General features: G+C 47.9%; 1 protein-coding gene across 1 annotated transcript in view; it reads left to right on the forward strand.

Moving 5' to 3' along the window:
• Window positions 1–17,045, forward strand: part of NUP210L (nucleoporin 210 like) — a 307,190-nt gene that overhangs the window by 259,567 nt on the left and 30,578 nt on the right. The window contains exon 36 of the mRNA XM_086945518.1: window positions 10,977–11,227. Within this exon, the coding sequence (XP_086801644.1) occupies window positions 10,977–11,227 (251 nt within the window). The remainder of the gene's footprint in view (window positions 1–10,976; window positions 11,228–17,045) is intronic.

Genomic DNA, 17,045 nt, shown 5'->3' on the forward strand with positions numbered 1-17,045 from the left:
GTGAACGAGCTGCAGTGCACTGCCCTCCCCACAGGGGCTTCTGGCGCTGCCATCCCCCCTCCCACAGCAATACCAGCCCTGGAGTTGCATATGAAAGCAGCGCTTCTTTAAATACAAGTGGTCTTGTGTAACCGCCTGCTTTCCCTTGCGGTTCCGTCAGTGCAAGGAGTAAAAATGTGGCACGATGTGCCTAAAAATTAAACTGGTAACAGTAACATTCAATACAACAACTGACACCGTATGTAAAAATATATTGTAATTTTCTAACGCTAGGTAGCTTAAGTAACAAAAAATGGGGGTGGGAGATTTACGTCACAGAAATTGCATTCAATTTGCAAGTCTGTCATTAACATACACAAAATATGAATTGCTCACACTATTTACATGAAGATATTTTGACGGTTCGCTTGGTGGTCATGTTGTTAAAACCCGTCTTCACTTCCCACGCCTCCGGAATACAGTCTTTGGGAGGCGATAGGTGCGTACATTGTGCTATGAGAAAGACTTCAGTGGCAGACACACCAGGCATCTAACCCTGCCTGCAAGCTACACGTGTAACTGCGCTCTACCCACAAGATCTTTCACTAGCGTAGACAGACACCTGAAGCTGCAGTATTTTCAACGACTAAAATACCCACACGGCTGACCAGATAACAGAAGTGTGAGCATACAAGGCAGAGAGCCTTAAACACGCGTGTCACGGCATGCCAACAGTGAACGAGCTGCAGTGCACTGCCCTCCCCACAGGGGCTTCTGGCGCTGCCATCCCCCCTCCCACAGCAATACCAGCCCTGGAGTTGCATATGAAAGCAGCGCTTCTTTAAATACAAGTGGTCTTGTGTAACCGCCTGCTTTCCCTTGCGGTTCCGTCAGTGCAAGGAGTAACTGGGCTGCATTTATTTATTTAAATACACAATTACCAATCGGAAATCGGGATTAATTGCAAGGATCTTACAAGAGCTTGCCCGGGACGCCCACTGCTGCCGCTGCACTCAGGCGGGCTCTGCTGCTCCTACCGCTTTCTCTGTGGGGGGTTTTTAGCGGCTCCACGCAGCTCCTCGCCGGTGCTTTGTTGTTCTTTTTGAGGCGAGGGGAGCCGCCGGTGAAGTTTTGTGCGCTCGAGGCTTCTCGCGCAGGGTCTGCTCACCAGCGGAGGAGGAGTTAGATCGCCATCTTCCTCTCACTTCCCTCTCCTGATTCAGCAACCCCGCCCACCGTCAGGCACGGGCGCCGGCTCCTCTCTCTCTAAGGAAATGTTATGTGATGTGTTTCCTATCCCCGCTAAAAACGCACAAACCCCTACAGCTGATCACTTTTACACAGAACGGCGAGTTTCTAGTGGAGGGGGGCGGGAGAGTACACGAACGGCGGGAGGGGGGCGGGAGGGGGGCGGGAGAGGACGAGGGAGGCGGGAGAGTACACGAACGGCGGGAGGGGGGCGGGAGAGGACGAGGGAGGCGGGAGAGGGGCAGCTAGGAACAAATAAGGAGACCCGTCCCGAGCAGCAAGGGAGGTGCCGGCAATGCCGGAACAGACTCGGGGGCGTTCCCGGCGTCGCGTGACGTCGGCAAAAGCCAAAGAATCTCGGGAACGCCCCCGTGTCTGGTCCGGCATTGATGGACAGGCCCCTCGTCCAATGGCTAGGCTCCATTTATGGAGCTAGCCAATGGGACGGGGGGCGTGTTCCATAGTGCCTTACTGTACTCAATAGATTTCTCTGGAGGAGGAGCCTAACGGCTCCGCCCCCCAGCGAAACCTAAAAAGGACGTTGAACAATATAACAGGGATCAGTTGCTGTCCACATAAGAAAAAGAAGAGAACAAAAGATTGATATGTGTAACTACCTATAGCCCTTTATCTAACATACTACAGAACGCCATCAACAAGCATCGGAAAATACTATTATCAGGAGGCCTCGCAATTGAGAAACCAATGCATGCTTTTAAAAGGGCCAGGAAAATAAAAGACATGCTTGTACACACACACCCAATACGAATTGAAACCTTAGGAGATCAAATTACTTTAGGGAACCTTCCACCTCCGGTAGGTCATTCTTCATATGGTCACTGCAGTGTGTGCCCACTTACAAGGAAGACTAAGGAATTAGACCTGGGCTTGAGAACACCATGGCAACTAAAATTCCTGACCTACTGTAACTCTAGGGATGTGATCTATTTGATCAGATAGCCTTGTGGTCATATGTATATTTGGAATAAACGTGCAAACATTGAACACCGCAGTGCCATTAACTACAAACGAGATGCAACCAAACTCACCAGGCACCATTTAGAAAAGGGATACAATGAGAATGAAATGGAGTGTTTTGTCATTGAAAAATTGTATAAGACACGAACAGATATGACTGAACCCTATTTCCTTTTCGAACAAAGATGGATCTATATGCTCCAGACTGATCGCCGGGGACTCAATGATGAGGTACTGTGGGGAGCATGAGGATGTGAGCCGCACCCTTTTCGTGAAAACACCCTCTTTTATTTTGAATGTCACCTACTCCCATGCAATGATATTCTGAGGACATAAGGATGCGGGTAATCTGCATTTTGCGAATAAATGATTTACTGTAATAGGAATTCGCTTATTCGAGTGATTGCCTCACCTGGTTCTGGATGGCGGTCCTACTCAATATTAAAGTCTGTTGGATAATGTCCCCAAAATAAACTAAATAAATCACAACAGTGGATATGACACTGTCACCCAATTTTATTTCATCTTAAAAAAAACAACAAGAGCCTTCTAGGCTGAAGATTGTTCCTCATGTCATCTAGAAATATACTGTGTTCTGCCAAAACAACTACATTTCCCATTCTTTTGGGCCCCATGCGTAGCCTGGAACTACAATTCCCAGCCTTCCTGGAAAGTTTGACTGCGGGCATGCCCCTTCCTTTCTGCCGAATGAATACTGGCAAACACAAAAAAACTATCCTTACTCCACTTTAAACAAGCATTGGCATAGCTAATAGGTCTCGCTTTTGGGACCTTATAAGTATTTAAGTATGCAGCACAATATCCTTGGTGCAACAACAACTGTTGCTTGGCTAAACACTTATAAGGTCCCAAAGGCGAGACCTATTTGTTAAGCCAATGCTTGTTTAAGTCTGTTTAGGTGCACATTAAAAAGGAGTCTGATCTGAAAATCATACTTTTAGCGCGGTTGCACATCATACACTATACAATTCAGGCAAAATTCATAGCTAAGTTAGTTTACTTAACAAAAGCGACATTGCGTTTTTGCCAGCGATATCTTAGGAAAAACAAGTGGCAGAACATAATTTAGAAGACATAGGATACCATAAATCTGAAAGATGGTTGAGGTTTTGAACAAAGACGTTTATGGAGAAGAGACAGTAAACACCAACAAACAAACAAAAAGAGAACTAAACATGAAATATTTGGATATATTCTACATTCATCAGTAATGTTTGAAGCCGACAAATGTATTTTGTTTTCTAAAAATGTGTGTAGAGTGGACGGATTGACCCTTTGTAATGCTTGTGGTAATGTAACACCAGATTTTGTTGATTATTTTCCCCTTTCTTGAACGATAGTAAAGCAAAGTAGTAGGCAATAAACCATCTTTTGCTGTAGTATTCTACGAAGATGCGGACAATGTTTTTGAGTGGAGATGTGTGTGTGAAGGAGCAACTGCACAGGATTGGAAGAGAATGTGGCGAGCACCTGTGCCAGCAAAGTTGGGTGGTGCAGTCCAATGGGAGATTGGAAGGAGGGGGTTTGGAGAGAAACACTAGAGGGGCATTTGAGATATGCAACGCTACCCTGCTCCTTTAGTTGGAACCCGATTAAAGTCTTACCTGACAGCACCAGTGATTATCCATCATTAAAACACTGGTGACGGGATCCATGACTGGTTCGCGGGCGGCTGGTCCGATCCGGCATACCGGGTGGAACCCCCGTTCCCTGGACTTCGCACAGCTCCAGGGCTTCCTCTATGGTTCCCCAGTCCCTCGGGCCTTGCCCCTAGTTACCAGAACGGTGGTTATGGCCTGGTACACGGCCCTTGGGCATGTGCGTTGGGATCGGAAGCTAACTAGGCAGACAACGTTATGGCACGGCACCTGGTTGGGGGACGTCTCGTCCCTGGAGGGGTTCCGCCATTGGGATCTGGTGGGCATCTCACTCCTTGGTGATGTATGGGTGGGTGACCACATGCGCTCCTTTTCATACCTACAATGCACACACGCCCTTGCCCACTCCCAGTTCTACAAATATCTCCAGCTCCGTCATGCCCTCCACACGCATCTCCCAAAACCTGCCACCCTCACGGAATTTAGCCCTCTAGAGGCTCAGGTAATGATGGGCAACCTGGGTAGGGGAGGTGTGTCCCGTATATACCGAGCCCTAGATAACAATAGCCCCACTTCTTTGGACCGACTTTGTAGGAAGGTACATCCTGACTATGGTTGCCCCCAACTTTTTGCCCTGTGTTTTAGCTGGTTTTGGACATAGTCGACCTGGGATCCTGCCAATCAGGACCCCAGGCCTACTGCTCTCTCTGTAAAATTGATTCCATGTACCCTAGGTACATTTCCAATTGGTACTGGGCCACCCTATCAGACCCTGTAACTCAGGGCATGGGTGTACCCAGGGCTGCCAGGGGCTGCAGCATGTATTATGCCACCCCTGGCTGGCCTCCTAAATTTGACACAACTGGCTGCATGACAGCTGGGGCAAAGTCGTGTAATCACCCTTTGCTGTAGGTGTAGTATACCTATACCTAACCCTAAAATGGACACACAGATTCCTATCAGTCACTCCTATGGCAGGCCTTGACAATCCTGAAGGCAGAGTGCTTGGAATCGTGTGAGATGGTGCTCTGGCATGAGCTGGGCCTGTCTGCAGCTTGCGGAATCAAGTCCTAATAGCTGTTCCATGATATCGCATACCATATACTCTTAAGTGCATTATAATCCTCGCGGTTAAATGCTATCTTTGGTATTGCTTTATCAAAACATGTCGAGTAAGGTGTCATACGAATTGGAATACTAACCCCTCGCCAATTCTGGCGACGGGGTTAGCATTCCACCCTTCTAGAGGGACACGACATGTATGTAACTGTGAACCCCGGTTAAAGTTAACTGAAGCCTCAGCTCCACAAAATGGATGCTGCCACCACAGACACGAGTCTGACCCCCTGCAGCTGGGAGTCCTTCCAGCGAGGGGAGCCTGGACAAAGGGTTTCCTGTCAGGGGCGGTGCTAGCACCGTCCCAGACATGGTTTTGTGTATCCTGGGTAGGCAGGGCTTTACAGGAAGGTGACTGCTGAGTGGCACCCCGGTGCTCACTACGCATAGGCCAGTCTGAACCAGTTCCAGGGGCACACCAGCCCCTGGCCTGGGGAAGTCCGGCATGGGAGAGGGGTGTAACCACCCCCCTCCTAGTCCCACCCATAGGCAGGACCTAGTCACCGGGTCAGCCCCCTTTTTTTAGTATAAAGATAGGAGCGGGCCCCCTGTTCAAATGAGATCATCTTTGGAATCAAGACACGACTTTCTTCGAAAGGACATCAAGATTTCTTCATCAAGATTCTCCCTTGTGGCTAAGGAGTAGTCACCCTGCATCCGCAGGCACCATCCTAAAGAAACACTGCGGTCTGCTGCAAGTCCTTCATCACGAATCCGACGACCCAGCTCGACGAGACCCGGCTTCCCTGGCACCTCTGACCTCTACTCACCTCTACAGCAAAGCTGAGAACCGTGAGTGCGACGAGACCTCGAGGGACCGACGATCGCCAAGACTGCACGACATCTTTACTGCAAGCCCACCGTGTCCTCCACTGGTGAGTGCTTTGGGGTCCGAGAAGCCCCAACCCTGCGCAGCTCCAGCATCCAAGATCAGCCTCCCTGCATCTCCACGATCTGCGTGGGGCCCTTCTGCTGTTTGCTGTGCACCGCGTTGTTTGGCTACTAGCCGGCTGGCTTGTGGCCTTCTGAACGACGCCCGACGACATCACTACTGCTGGTCTGGTTGCTCCAGACTGGCCCTTGCTTCCTTCTTCAAGAGAGGCACCCCGGACCCTCCTGGTCCACTCCAGACGCCATTTTAGGTCCACCGCGTGGGCTTGAATTTGCCAAGGCTTTGTTGCCCAATCCTGGGTCCAGCGACGCCGACAGCTTCTATCTTCGTGGGACAGCTCGATCCTCCATCCTGGTCGCCGACAACGCCTCCTGGTCCGTGAGATCTCCGAGCACAGCGTCACCCACTCACCTTGTCGAGGTGGCTACCATCCGGTGCCCTCCAGGTGCCCACTGACTACTGGCTAGTAGTCTCGAACTTGGTCCCCTCTGCTTTCAGGTGTCATCTATCTTCAAGATCCAGGCTTGGATCCAACTGAACTCTCTTCACTGGTCACCGGCCAGCATCTTTTCTTCCGGCTCCTGGTCCGTCTACGAGGATTCCCGACGTCTTTTCAGACCTATGCAGCTGCAGCCCCTGGGCTAGGTAACTTCGGCATTTCGGTGCCCCAGCATAGCCTCACTATCCAAGGGTCAGGATCCACTGTCGTTTTCTCCCTACCAGGTCGGGTTCGCCCGAGAACACTAACTTTGCAATTTCTAGCTACCATAGACTTTTGTCCGCATCTCGCGTGAGAGTGCACACACTGCACCCGAGTCCCCTGGGTCTCCTAGAAGTAATCTAACGATTCCCTAGTCAAGTCCTAGCGATTCCAAAAGCTATTAGTACTGTACTTACCTGCTAGTAATTTCACATTCCACTTTCAGAGTATATGGTTTTCCGTGCCCCTCGGGCATTTGTATATACGGTGCGAACGTAAGTATTTTTGTAAGAGTTTTGGTTTGTGCTTAGTACCCTGTCCTCATAAAGAGTACAGGGCTGTTGTGATTCTTAATAAATAACTGTTTATTTTCATAACACTTGTGTGGTGTCCTTTCACTTGGTGTTCAAGGGGTATATGTGTGGTAAACAGCTGGCTTAACACGCCCTCTCGAGTCTTTAGCCTTAGACTGCTCGTATCCACGCTACTAGGATAGCTGGTCTATAAGGTTGACTTACAACCAATCATCAATAAGGGTTGCTGGACTGATACATAGTGTTCACTAGAATAGTGAGCACTGCATATCAGGCCACCTTCTCACAGACTTAAGGCGGGCTGGGAGGGGTGGGTTGGTCCTTTAGATGATGCGGATTGGCGTGATGCCCTTATGGCACCCAAAACCTTGACTACCTCCTCGAAGCTACGCCTGATCCAACTCTATTATCTTCACGCAACATACCTTACCCCGGTGCGTCTTTTCAGAGCCGGCCTAAGAGCTTCCTCAGCTTGTGCCCGCTGTAACTCAGACCCCGCAGACTTCTATCATGTGGTGTGGTTGTGCCCGGCCCTGGAGCCGTTCTGGAGGGGGGTGGAGAATGAGCTGACGCAGACCCTAGGGTGGGCGATTCCCCATGACCCAAAGCGTCTCCTGCTGGGGGTGTTTGATGGCCTAGATGGCTCCAGAGTAGACAAGCGATTCCTGGGTACCGCCTTGGCGGTGGCGAAACGGGGCATCGCGGCCGGTTGGTCACAAGCTGCGGCTCTGACGCTGTGGAAATGGAGGAGGGGGGTAGACTGGTGCGGAGTCCAGGAGGAGTCCCTCTTTGAGGCCCGGGGGTGTCACGGCATGTTTAATAAAGTTTGGGGCAAATGGTACGGCATCCTGCCTCCTTGAGGGACTCTGCCCAGCTATGTTTTACAGGTATTGGTCGCTAATGTACCCAAATGAGGAGGTTTTGTCTTGTTTGTGCTATGGTGCAAGAGGACCCGTGCTTGGTGTTTGTTAGTGGCATGCACTTGGACTGCTTGGTGATCTCCTCAGAAGCTGAGTAAAGCACAGAAGGTCCGGAAGCAGAGTAAATGATACAAAACTAATATGGGGAAGTAATCACCCGGCTGCAACGAAAAGGAACTAAAAGAGGAGTGATGAGCTGTGCCTACCAAAACAGACGTGCGGCCGCCATATTTAATACTAAAGATAAAGCGTGCAATGCCGCGCAATGAAGAAATAAAGTGCAATTTGACTCCGCAACAAAACACAAACTAAAAAATATGTAATTTGACAAAAATAAAGAAAACACGCAATGGCCGCGCGGCCGTGAAAGTGACACGGCCGCGCGGCGCAAAAGTGAAAGGAAAATTAAGCCGACGAGGAGGGAGTGGGAGAAGGGAGGGGGTAGGGGAGGGGATTCACACGCTCGCTGTAAGGCTTAATGAGCCATTACAGAAAACCAGATTGCAGTTGTGCACATCGCGCGCGCTTGTGCGTGTAACAGCAAGCTGGTGGCCAGCAGAAGCTTGTCGGTAGCACTTTTAAAACCCAGCTACTAAATGTCCCGCCAGATAGCGCATGCGCTAGCTCATGCTAGACCTAAAAAGGCCCGACTTTGCTCGGATGCCCCGTCCCCATCCTCCATGAGGGAGTTTGGTCAGACCGGGGTTTGTCTCCTTTCAGCGCATTTCTACAGAGGCTTGTTTTACATGGATAGTGTCTCTGGAAACCCCTTTCCACCCAGATAATGGATGCAAGTTGTTGATTTGAATTTGGATCACAAGTTTTGATTTGTATGTGTGGGGGCGTATTAACATGCTTCACAAGCCCTTCCTGTGTTTTTCTGTATTTTTTTAAGTGAGCATGGGAGTGTGCCTAATCCATCATCCAGGGGAATGCCGTACCAATATTTATACAGGTTGGGCGAACTCTTAACCCAAAACTACTATCAGTCCAAGAAAATTGTATGAATGGAGTCCTGCTGTATCAATTGTCTGCTAAGAATGGTTTACTAGTATCCATATGTGTTGAGCCTATTCTTGCCCAAGGACAGCGATTACTGTTACGGGCTACTAGTAGTAAGAGTGTGGATACATGGAAAAAGTGTGTTGTAGTTTTCAAAATACTTGTAGAAAATAGGCTGTGTACTCCCTGATTTCTGACGGCTGTCAGGCAGCTTATTGCACGCTTGACATTGAAAAAAACAAGGTTCACTATGTATGAAGCATGCTCATTAACCATTTACAATGTCTTTGAACCCTGATTTCAATAGTGTGTAACTACAAAGGACACTGTTCCCCTCTCTGTTTATAGGAGCTGGTATCCCCTAAAATCTAGGGCAAGATAGTGAACAAGTACCAATAGCTTGCGTCTCTATGCATGGGTTTGCCTTTTTTTCATTACTGTGCATGTATTATGTGCTACTTTTATGCATGGTCTATTCACCTACCATGTGTGTTCTGTGTGTTTTGGTTTTGCTGTGCAGTGTCATCTTCATGCCACCTTCCATTTCATTCTTTTGATACCCCTTGGTCTATTAATTAATACTCTGACCATATATTCTTCACATGCTTTTTTCAGGTAGGACTCACCTGAGCACATTTAGTATTTTTTGTATCTTTTCGCTAGTTTCCTTCTTACATTATACAGCAGGGGAATAGGCCTGAGGAATGCTTCAGACCGCATGGGTTTTGAAGATGGGCATACACACGTTGGCTTATTTAATTTTTTATAGCGGTGTGAGTCATTGCTCTCGCATTACTGTCTCACAGTCTTTTTAACCTTACCTAATTTACACACTAATAAAAGCAAATAGCCGGGACACATTAAGGTATTTTTAATTCACTGACATGGATCCCTTCACATCCAGTAGCTTTTATCTAAGAATTCCTCCTGCGCTGAGTCCAACAGGAGGTTGAGTCTGCCCTCGAAGTACTGTTCTTCCAGGGTGAGGGGAGAGGTTGCCGATGCAGCACGACACAATTTTATGTGTGAGGCTTCCTCTTCCATTAGGATGACCCTGCCCCTCCCCCTTCAGCAGTCTCACAGTGTTTATGTGACGGAACACGTCTGACAAATTGAATGGTTGTTTTCAGGCAAAAGCACTATTTGTGCGTTCTACCTGTAGCTTCCATATTTCTTGGGGGTGACAGTCTCTTTCTAGGAGGTCGTACAGGTGCATACCTTCTCCTCTCTCCGGTGTGTTGGGTGTTGCAGTGGTTGCAGAAGAAATGGTAGTGGCAGCTAGGGCTGCAGGAGACAATGATTGTGATGGAGCAACTCTCCTCGGGGCACAGGTGGCAGGACAACAAATTCGCTTTAGGCTGATCTCCTGCTAGTGTTTTGTGTTACTTTGGCGCTGGTGTTTGAAGGAGGTGGGTCCATGAACCCGGGCTCCCCATTGGCCATCTTCTGCACTAGAACTTGCAGTTCCCTCTCACTACAAAACACCTTCCCCACAAGGTTAAAGACCATGCCACGGAATTGGGAGAGTCCTAATATCCGGATGAGTATCTTGTGCAAAGGATTGAGATGTGTTGTGAAACCTGAAATGGCTGTGAGTAATGGTCTAGGTAGTGGGTTCTCCTCATTGTTGAAGACCTCTGCATTTGACTCTGAGATCCAAAAGGCGGGTTGTTCAGGGACTAAAATAGGCTCTTTAAACAACCTTGTGATACCATTGGTGGTCCAAAAGACGTTGATGACTTCTGCTACCCTTGGCCTATTGAAGAATTGACATCCAAGACTGGTGGTTACAAAACTCCATTAGCTGTTTAAAGAAAAAACTCCGAAGACACGTCTCTTCTGCATGGTGTTGGCATGACACCTCCTGTCCACACTTTGGCTATAATGTTCTAATTGTACTATCTCCTTGTTTCAATGAACACAAGGACTGTGATTAGCCTCTGCAGTGCCAAGCCGTGCAGTGCAATAACAGAATCAAACAAATTTATTTATACACGCTTGCATAAAAACTGAGGTCGGGTGCATACCATTATGTTTGATGAAATTAAAATAATTTAAATATATGCTTTAAACTATATTTACAATTAAAAATGTAGACATTTTTTAAATCTGCAAAACATACATATATTGAGAAATTAAATTGTTGAGATGAGGTAGGATTTTTATCCAGCTATACCTGCTTGCCACGATTGTGATTCTTTTGTCCAGGTATTTACATGTGTGTGGTTAAAACACACCAACAGACTGATGGCGTGCTCCTGGATCTGAGCACAGCTGACACGTTGGTGTCCTTGAAGGCTTCTCTCGTCAGTGGTCGAGGGGTGCCAGAAATCCAGAGGCTAGAGGTCCCTTTCTTCCCCGCCTTCTACAACAACCAGTCAGAGCTGGTGTTCAGCAGCAAGCATCTCACCAACGAGTTCCGGGTTATGGGGATCACTGCAGTCCTGTTGGAAATAGAGGTAGTTATTGTTTCTTGTCAGTCTGTACCCATTGTATTTATTTCTTTGTGCTTCTCTGTGTCTGTCACTTCACTTGGTACATGCAGGATGCTGGTGGTGGTGGGGGGATAGATGAACTCTTGACAGTTTCAACTCATCAGGCCAATTGGAGGAGCTTGGTAGCTATGAGCAAGCCACAGTTCCAAATTGGAGCTGTGAGTAGACAGCATTCCATGATGGAGTTCTGAGCTCCTCGGGATTCCAGGGTGGAGGGCCCAGTGTGTCAGGATCAGCCAGTGTGAGGGTAAACAATGAGAGTTTGTGAGGGTCCCAGGATTGGGTTCTAACTCTTGTGAGTCCCACGGTGAAGCTGTGCTGGGATGATTTAGTCAGAGTTCAAGAATGTTGCTAAGAAGTGTCAAAATCCTTCGGTGGACCTTTGTTAAGGTTCCTAGATCTAGTCTAAGGCGTGCGGATCAAACTTTACATCTCTTTGCTTGGCAGGCTTCTGGAATGCAAGCCAAATTCACCATCAAGGGTGGGTGGCTGCATTTGAGGACTGTTTCCAGAGGAAACAAAAGTAGCAGCGCGGGAGCCTGCCCTGCGCACTGTGCCTCATGCATTAAGAGCCTGTGTGTGGCACCTGTTTTTTCCCCTGTACTCTCTGATTCTGCGGGGTGAAGGTTAACATGTGCTCGCGCCTCGCACCCGTCTCTGAACAGATATGCTGGTGAAGCGCTGAGTGACCCACGTCAGAGTCGGAAATGGAATGCACTGGGATTACACAAACCGTAGGTCAAACCTGAGCCCAACTACTTTCACTCCTTCCTACCTTCAAAACATTTCAGCGGGAGAACCCTCCGAGCCCCAACCCCAACCACCGCCGGGCACTCAACCCGGACCTCCACGCCTCACCACCTTCAAATGTCACCAGCCGCCCCTGAGGGGGTGGGTGGCCACTGTGAGGGTCCCAGAGACCTGGTGTGAATGAATAAATTAGCATTTTTAATCACAAGCAACTACTCAGAAAGGGTGGCCCAGCTCTAAAAATAGGCAGCAAGAAAAGATACTTAATCTTCAGCAATATGAAGAACCAAGTGTTGATGCCCTCACAAAACCGAATGTAGCTGGTTTCTGAGTGTAGATAGAAGAGGAAGGGTGTTCCACAGCTTAGGAGAGAGATACAAAATCGATCCACCCCTGTGTCTTCTGTGTGCAAAACCAGTAATGTGAATACATGAGGTACTGGAGGAACGAAGATGTAAACAGGCACTTGTGGTGTGATTCTAGACTGAAAACACCCTGTGCCTCTTTTACAGAAAGCTTTGTGACATATACATAAAATCTTACAATGTATTTGCTATTGCACAGGGAGCCAGTGCAGCTTCCTTTAACAGAGAAGAGAAGGGGCTCCAAAAAGTAGATTCAGAAGCCCTAGCTGCACAATTCTGGATCAGCTGAAGGTGAGATGCAGCTTTCTTGGCAAGCCCAAAAAAAGACACTTACCACAGTCAGTGCAAGCTAGAATGAGAACCTGCACCACAGCATGACAAGACTCACTGGGCAAAAGTGACAGTAGCTTGCACATCATGCATAGGTAAAAGAAGTAGATAGAACTTAGTAGATACAGCAACAAGAATGACAAATCTCAAATTCCCATCTGATTCAAATGGTGCAGGAGGGTTATCCAATTTGACTGGCCACCAAGGAGACCAGATCAAAGAGGCCCCTCCAAATGACAATGACTGTTTTATTTCTATTAAGCTTCAGTGAGTCATTTTCCATCCAGGGGGCGACCCTCAACAAAATGCAATTGAAGTTATCCACAGAAACATTGGTTTGAGCAGCAAAGGGGACAACAATCTTAGGAGCATATTTACACGGAGGTAAAGCCACAAGAATGTCACTTTTTCCGACGTTCTGACGGCGTTAACTCCTTCGCCTTATTCATGAGGCGGCATTAAGCCACTTAAAGTTCCTTAATGCTGCCTCGTAAATAACGCCCCTATTCACGCAGCACTTAGCATGAAAGGGATGTGCAATGGGTGTTGCAGTAGGCGCACTACCGCAACATCCATTGCTTTTTGACGCTGTCCCATTTGGGACAGTGCCAAAAATGCTGCAGGGTAATAGTAGTCTTAAGCAGGCAACACGAGAATGTTTTATTTCCCTTCGTATTTTGCTCTTTCCATGTGTGCGGCATTCTGCAGCACACATAGATAAAGCAAATTGCCTGAAACAATTGTTTATGTGCAGGACGTTGTCCCTTCCTGCACATGAACAATTGACCCTGCAGCACAGGCACCCTAGCGAAATGGCCTAGAGTGCCAGCGCAAGGTAGTTAGTTAGCGCCAGGTGCTAGGGGTAAAGCAGGTGTGCACCACATTCTTGTTAATATGCCGCATCTCTGTGTTTTGAAACTGTCGGAGCGCAGCATTACCAATTTTAGCATAACACCGCGCTCCGCCACTTTCTTGAAAATATGCGCCTAAGTATTGTCAACATAGGATATACCATATCTACGAATTACATCAGCCATTGGAGTCACATAGATATTAAACAGAGTGGAGCTCAAAGAGGAGCCCTTTGTACTCCACAGACCAAAGGCTTCAAGTTAAAACACTAGGTTTTCATGGTGACTGCTTGAGAGTGACTGGAAAGAAAGCAAGACAACCATTTCAAGGCATGGTCATGAATCCCAGTATAGAGACAATGTGGACCGTAGAGCTTTGCATATTCTCAGGGGAAATCTCTGATGTTTTTAGTGCTCCAGCGCAGACTCTTCTTTTGAGAAGTTGTTTTCCTGAGTCCGCCGTCTAGCTGATCATCATAGACACAGGTTAAAGGTCTATCCTTCTGAGGTTTTTAGTCACCAGGACCTTATCTTGCTCCCTCGGTACAGGCTCTCTGATATTTTGAATGTGTTTGGGTCACTTAGTGTATGTGTATACTTCTCAGGCTTGTGGGTACAAAACTACTATGAAATTATGCTTGACAGCTTAGCTTACCACTGCAGCAATAATCATGTTTTAACCTCTTGGCTGCTAAGGCATTATTACTCTGATCATATAATTTCCATTGAAATCAATGGAAAGTCCATGACGAGTTACCCTTGTCATTAGCAGCCAAGAGGTTAAATTGTATTATATTCTATGGTTTAACCGTGTTGATTTTGAAACATCGGCGAGTGCCCAAGTTTAAGCGTGGTAACCTTGGGGGTGCATTCGTCCGTAAACTGTGGCACAGGCTTTAGAGTGCAGACAAGTGAATTCTACCCTAAAGTAGAAAAGTAGTTATCTATAGGAACGGCCATTCTACAACCATCCATGGTACTTCCTCTGAGGAGTCTGTGTAAACGCAGCAGGGAGTAACCCACAGGAATGGGACTTACACAATAGTCTACAGTGAACTCACAGAAGCATCTGTTGTACCAAACGCCTTACTCTATGCCAAAGGAGTCTACTTGAGTGCAGCATGGAGCAGCCCATAAGAATGGACATCATTTAACCAGCATTGGTTGCAGCAGGGAGCCACCCACAGGGATTAGTATTATACAAACATCCATGGTATATGCTCTGCTGGTCCACTCGGGAGTGACAAGGAGCAACCTATAGTAATGATAATTATACCACAAGTCTTGGTATTTGCTTGGAGAGTCTATTCAGAAGTACCATGTGTGAGAAGTTGGCCTGGTATATGATGTTCACTATTCTAGTGAGCACCTTGTACCAGTCCAAACAACCCTTATGGTGATGGTTGTAAAGTCAACCTTATAGACCAGCTATCCTAGTGGTAGCATAGACAAAGCAGTCTTAGGCTAAAACCTCAGAGAGCATGTGAAGCCAGCTGTTTTACCAATAATAATCCCTTGAATATCAAATGAAAGGACACCACACAAGGTATATATAAAATATATATGTATTTATTACTAACACAACCCCTCTGGTCTCTTTATGAGATCAGAGCTCGAGATACAGCACAAGTTACTCAATAAGCATACTATAAGTTGCACAAATACAATTCTGCCCTAGGGGCCTCACGAACCATATACTAAATAAGTGGTATAAGAACCACTTCAGGAAAGGTGAGTAGGCCTAGGGCTGAGGAAATCGCTGGGGCTACACTGAACAAGCAAGGGATTGGAAGTAGGAGGCCCACGGGAAGCGTGTGCAGTGTCTAAACACACACGCGAGTTACCATGGAGTTTCAATGGGAACGTAAAAGTTACGAAGTAGTAGATTTCGGACACTTCCAGGTGGACTACGGGAAAACCCTGTTAAACTAGGACACTTGGATAGTTAATACCCACGGGAGCACCGAAGTATTCGAGTTACCTCACCCAGGGAAGCCGGGTGCATAGGTGTTCTTTCGTGTCGGCTTTCGTCACTGTTTCCTATGGAGAGCTGCAAGAAAGTGCTGCAGGCGACTAGGAGAAAAGTGTCCGGGTGGAGTCAAGGGTGGATCAGAGTCGAGAAGAACCTGAAAGCAGAGGGGACAGAGTCTGGGTCACTAGCCACTGACCAGGAAGGAGCAAGGAAGGAACCAGGAGATGTTGAGATGCAATCAGGTGAAGAGGTGAAGCTTGTCTCTGCAGCCACGAGGACCAGGAGGCGTCGACGACGACCAGGACCTGGGGTCAAGCTGTCCCGCGACAGAACTAGCTGTTGGCAGTGTCGGTATCCGGGTTGGACCCAACAAAGCTTGGCAAATGCAATCCACGCAGGATGTGAAGATTGGCTTCAGTTCAGACCAGCAAGGTCTGGGGAGCTTCTCCTTCGCAGGGAAGCTGGAGCAAGCCCGGAGCTACCAGGCAAGTGGTGTAGTTTCACAAGTATGTCTTCAGAGGGGTCACTAGCCAACGGGCTAGCAACCGCGAAGAAGCGTCTAGCTGAAATGCAGGCGCAGGCCCCACGTGGCACTCGTGGAGTGTGGCGGGCTGAGCTTCAGTGCAAATGCTGCTCGGGTCTGGGGCTTCTCAAACCCTGATGCACAACTTCGAGGGTACCTCAGGAGCTGCACAGGTAGCTTTGATGTGGGTTGTAGTCAGAGAAGTCTGGGAGTCCAGTTCCTGCATTGCTAAGTCTTCGGGTTCCGGCTGGAGCGTCGACAAAGCAAACCGGCAAGTTACTGTTGGTGCCTGTTTGCACAGGGTGGTCACTCCTTGACCACAAGGGAGATGTCTTCAGTTTTCCAGTCGATATGGAACATCGAAGGTCCAAGAGTTTCGTTTCAGAGTTTCTTTCCAGGATAAATCTAAAGTCTCTAGACTCAGCTATCTATATACTAAACTAAGGGGCTGGATTACCTGCTAGGTCCCTCCTATGGGTGGAACCTGGGAAGGGGGTGGTTACACCCCTTTCCCTTTGTCCAGTTTCGCGCCAGAGATGGGGCTAGAGGGCCCCAGCAACTGGTTTGAACCGGACTATGTATGGAGCACCTTGTGTGCTACAGGCAGTGTCTCATTTTGCAGTCCTCCCTGCCCCAATACACTAAAAGTCTGTCTGGGGAGGTGCTAGCACCTCCCAAGTCAGGAAACCTATTGTCCAGGCCTCCTCGGCTGGAGTTTCGTCCAGCAGCAGGAGGCCAGACTCGTGTCTGTGGCAGCAGCATCCATTTTGTGATGCTGAGGCTCTGTTTAACTTTAACCGGGTAAAGCAGTAACTACATGTCTTCTCCCTCTAGAAGGGTGGAATGCTACCACCATCGCCAGAACTGGCGAGGGGCTAGTATTCCAAAGTGTTTGAAACCTTACACAACATGTTTTGATAAAGCCAAACCAAAGTTAGCATTTAACCGCGAGGTTCATAATGCACTTAAGAGTATATAGTATGGACATATC

Source organism: Lissotriton vulgaris, chromosome 12 (assembly GCF_964263255.1).
Source record: "Lissotriton vulgaris chromosome 12, aLisVul1.2, whole genome shotgun sequence".
NCBI classification, from domain to species: domain Eukaryota; kingdom Metazoa; phylum Chordata; class Amphibia; order Caudata; family Salamandridae; genus Lissotriton; species Lissotriton vulgaris.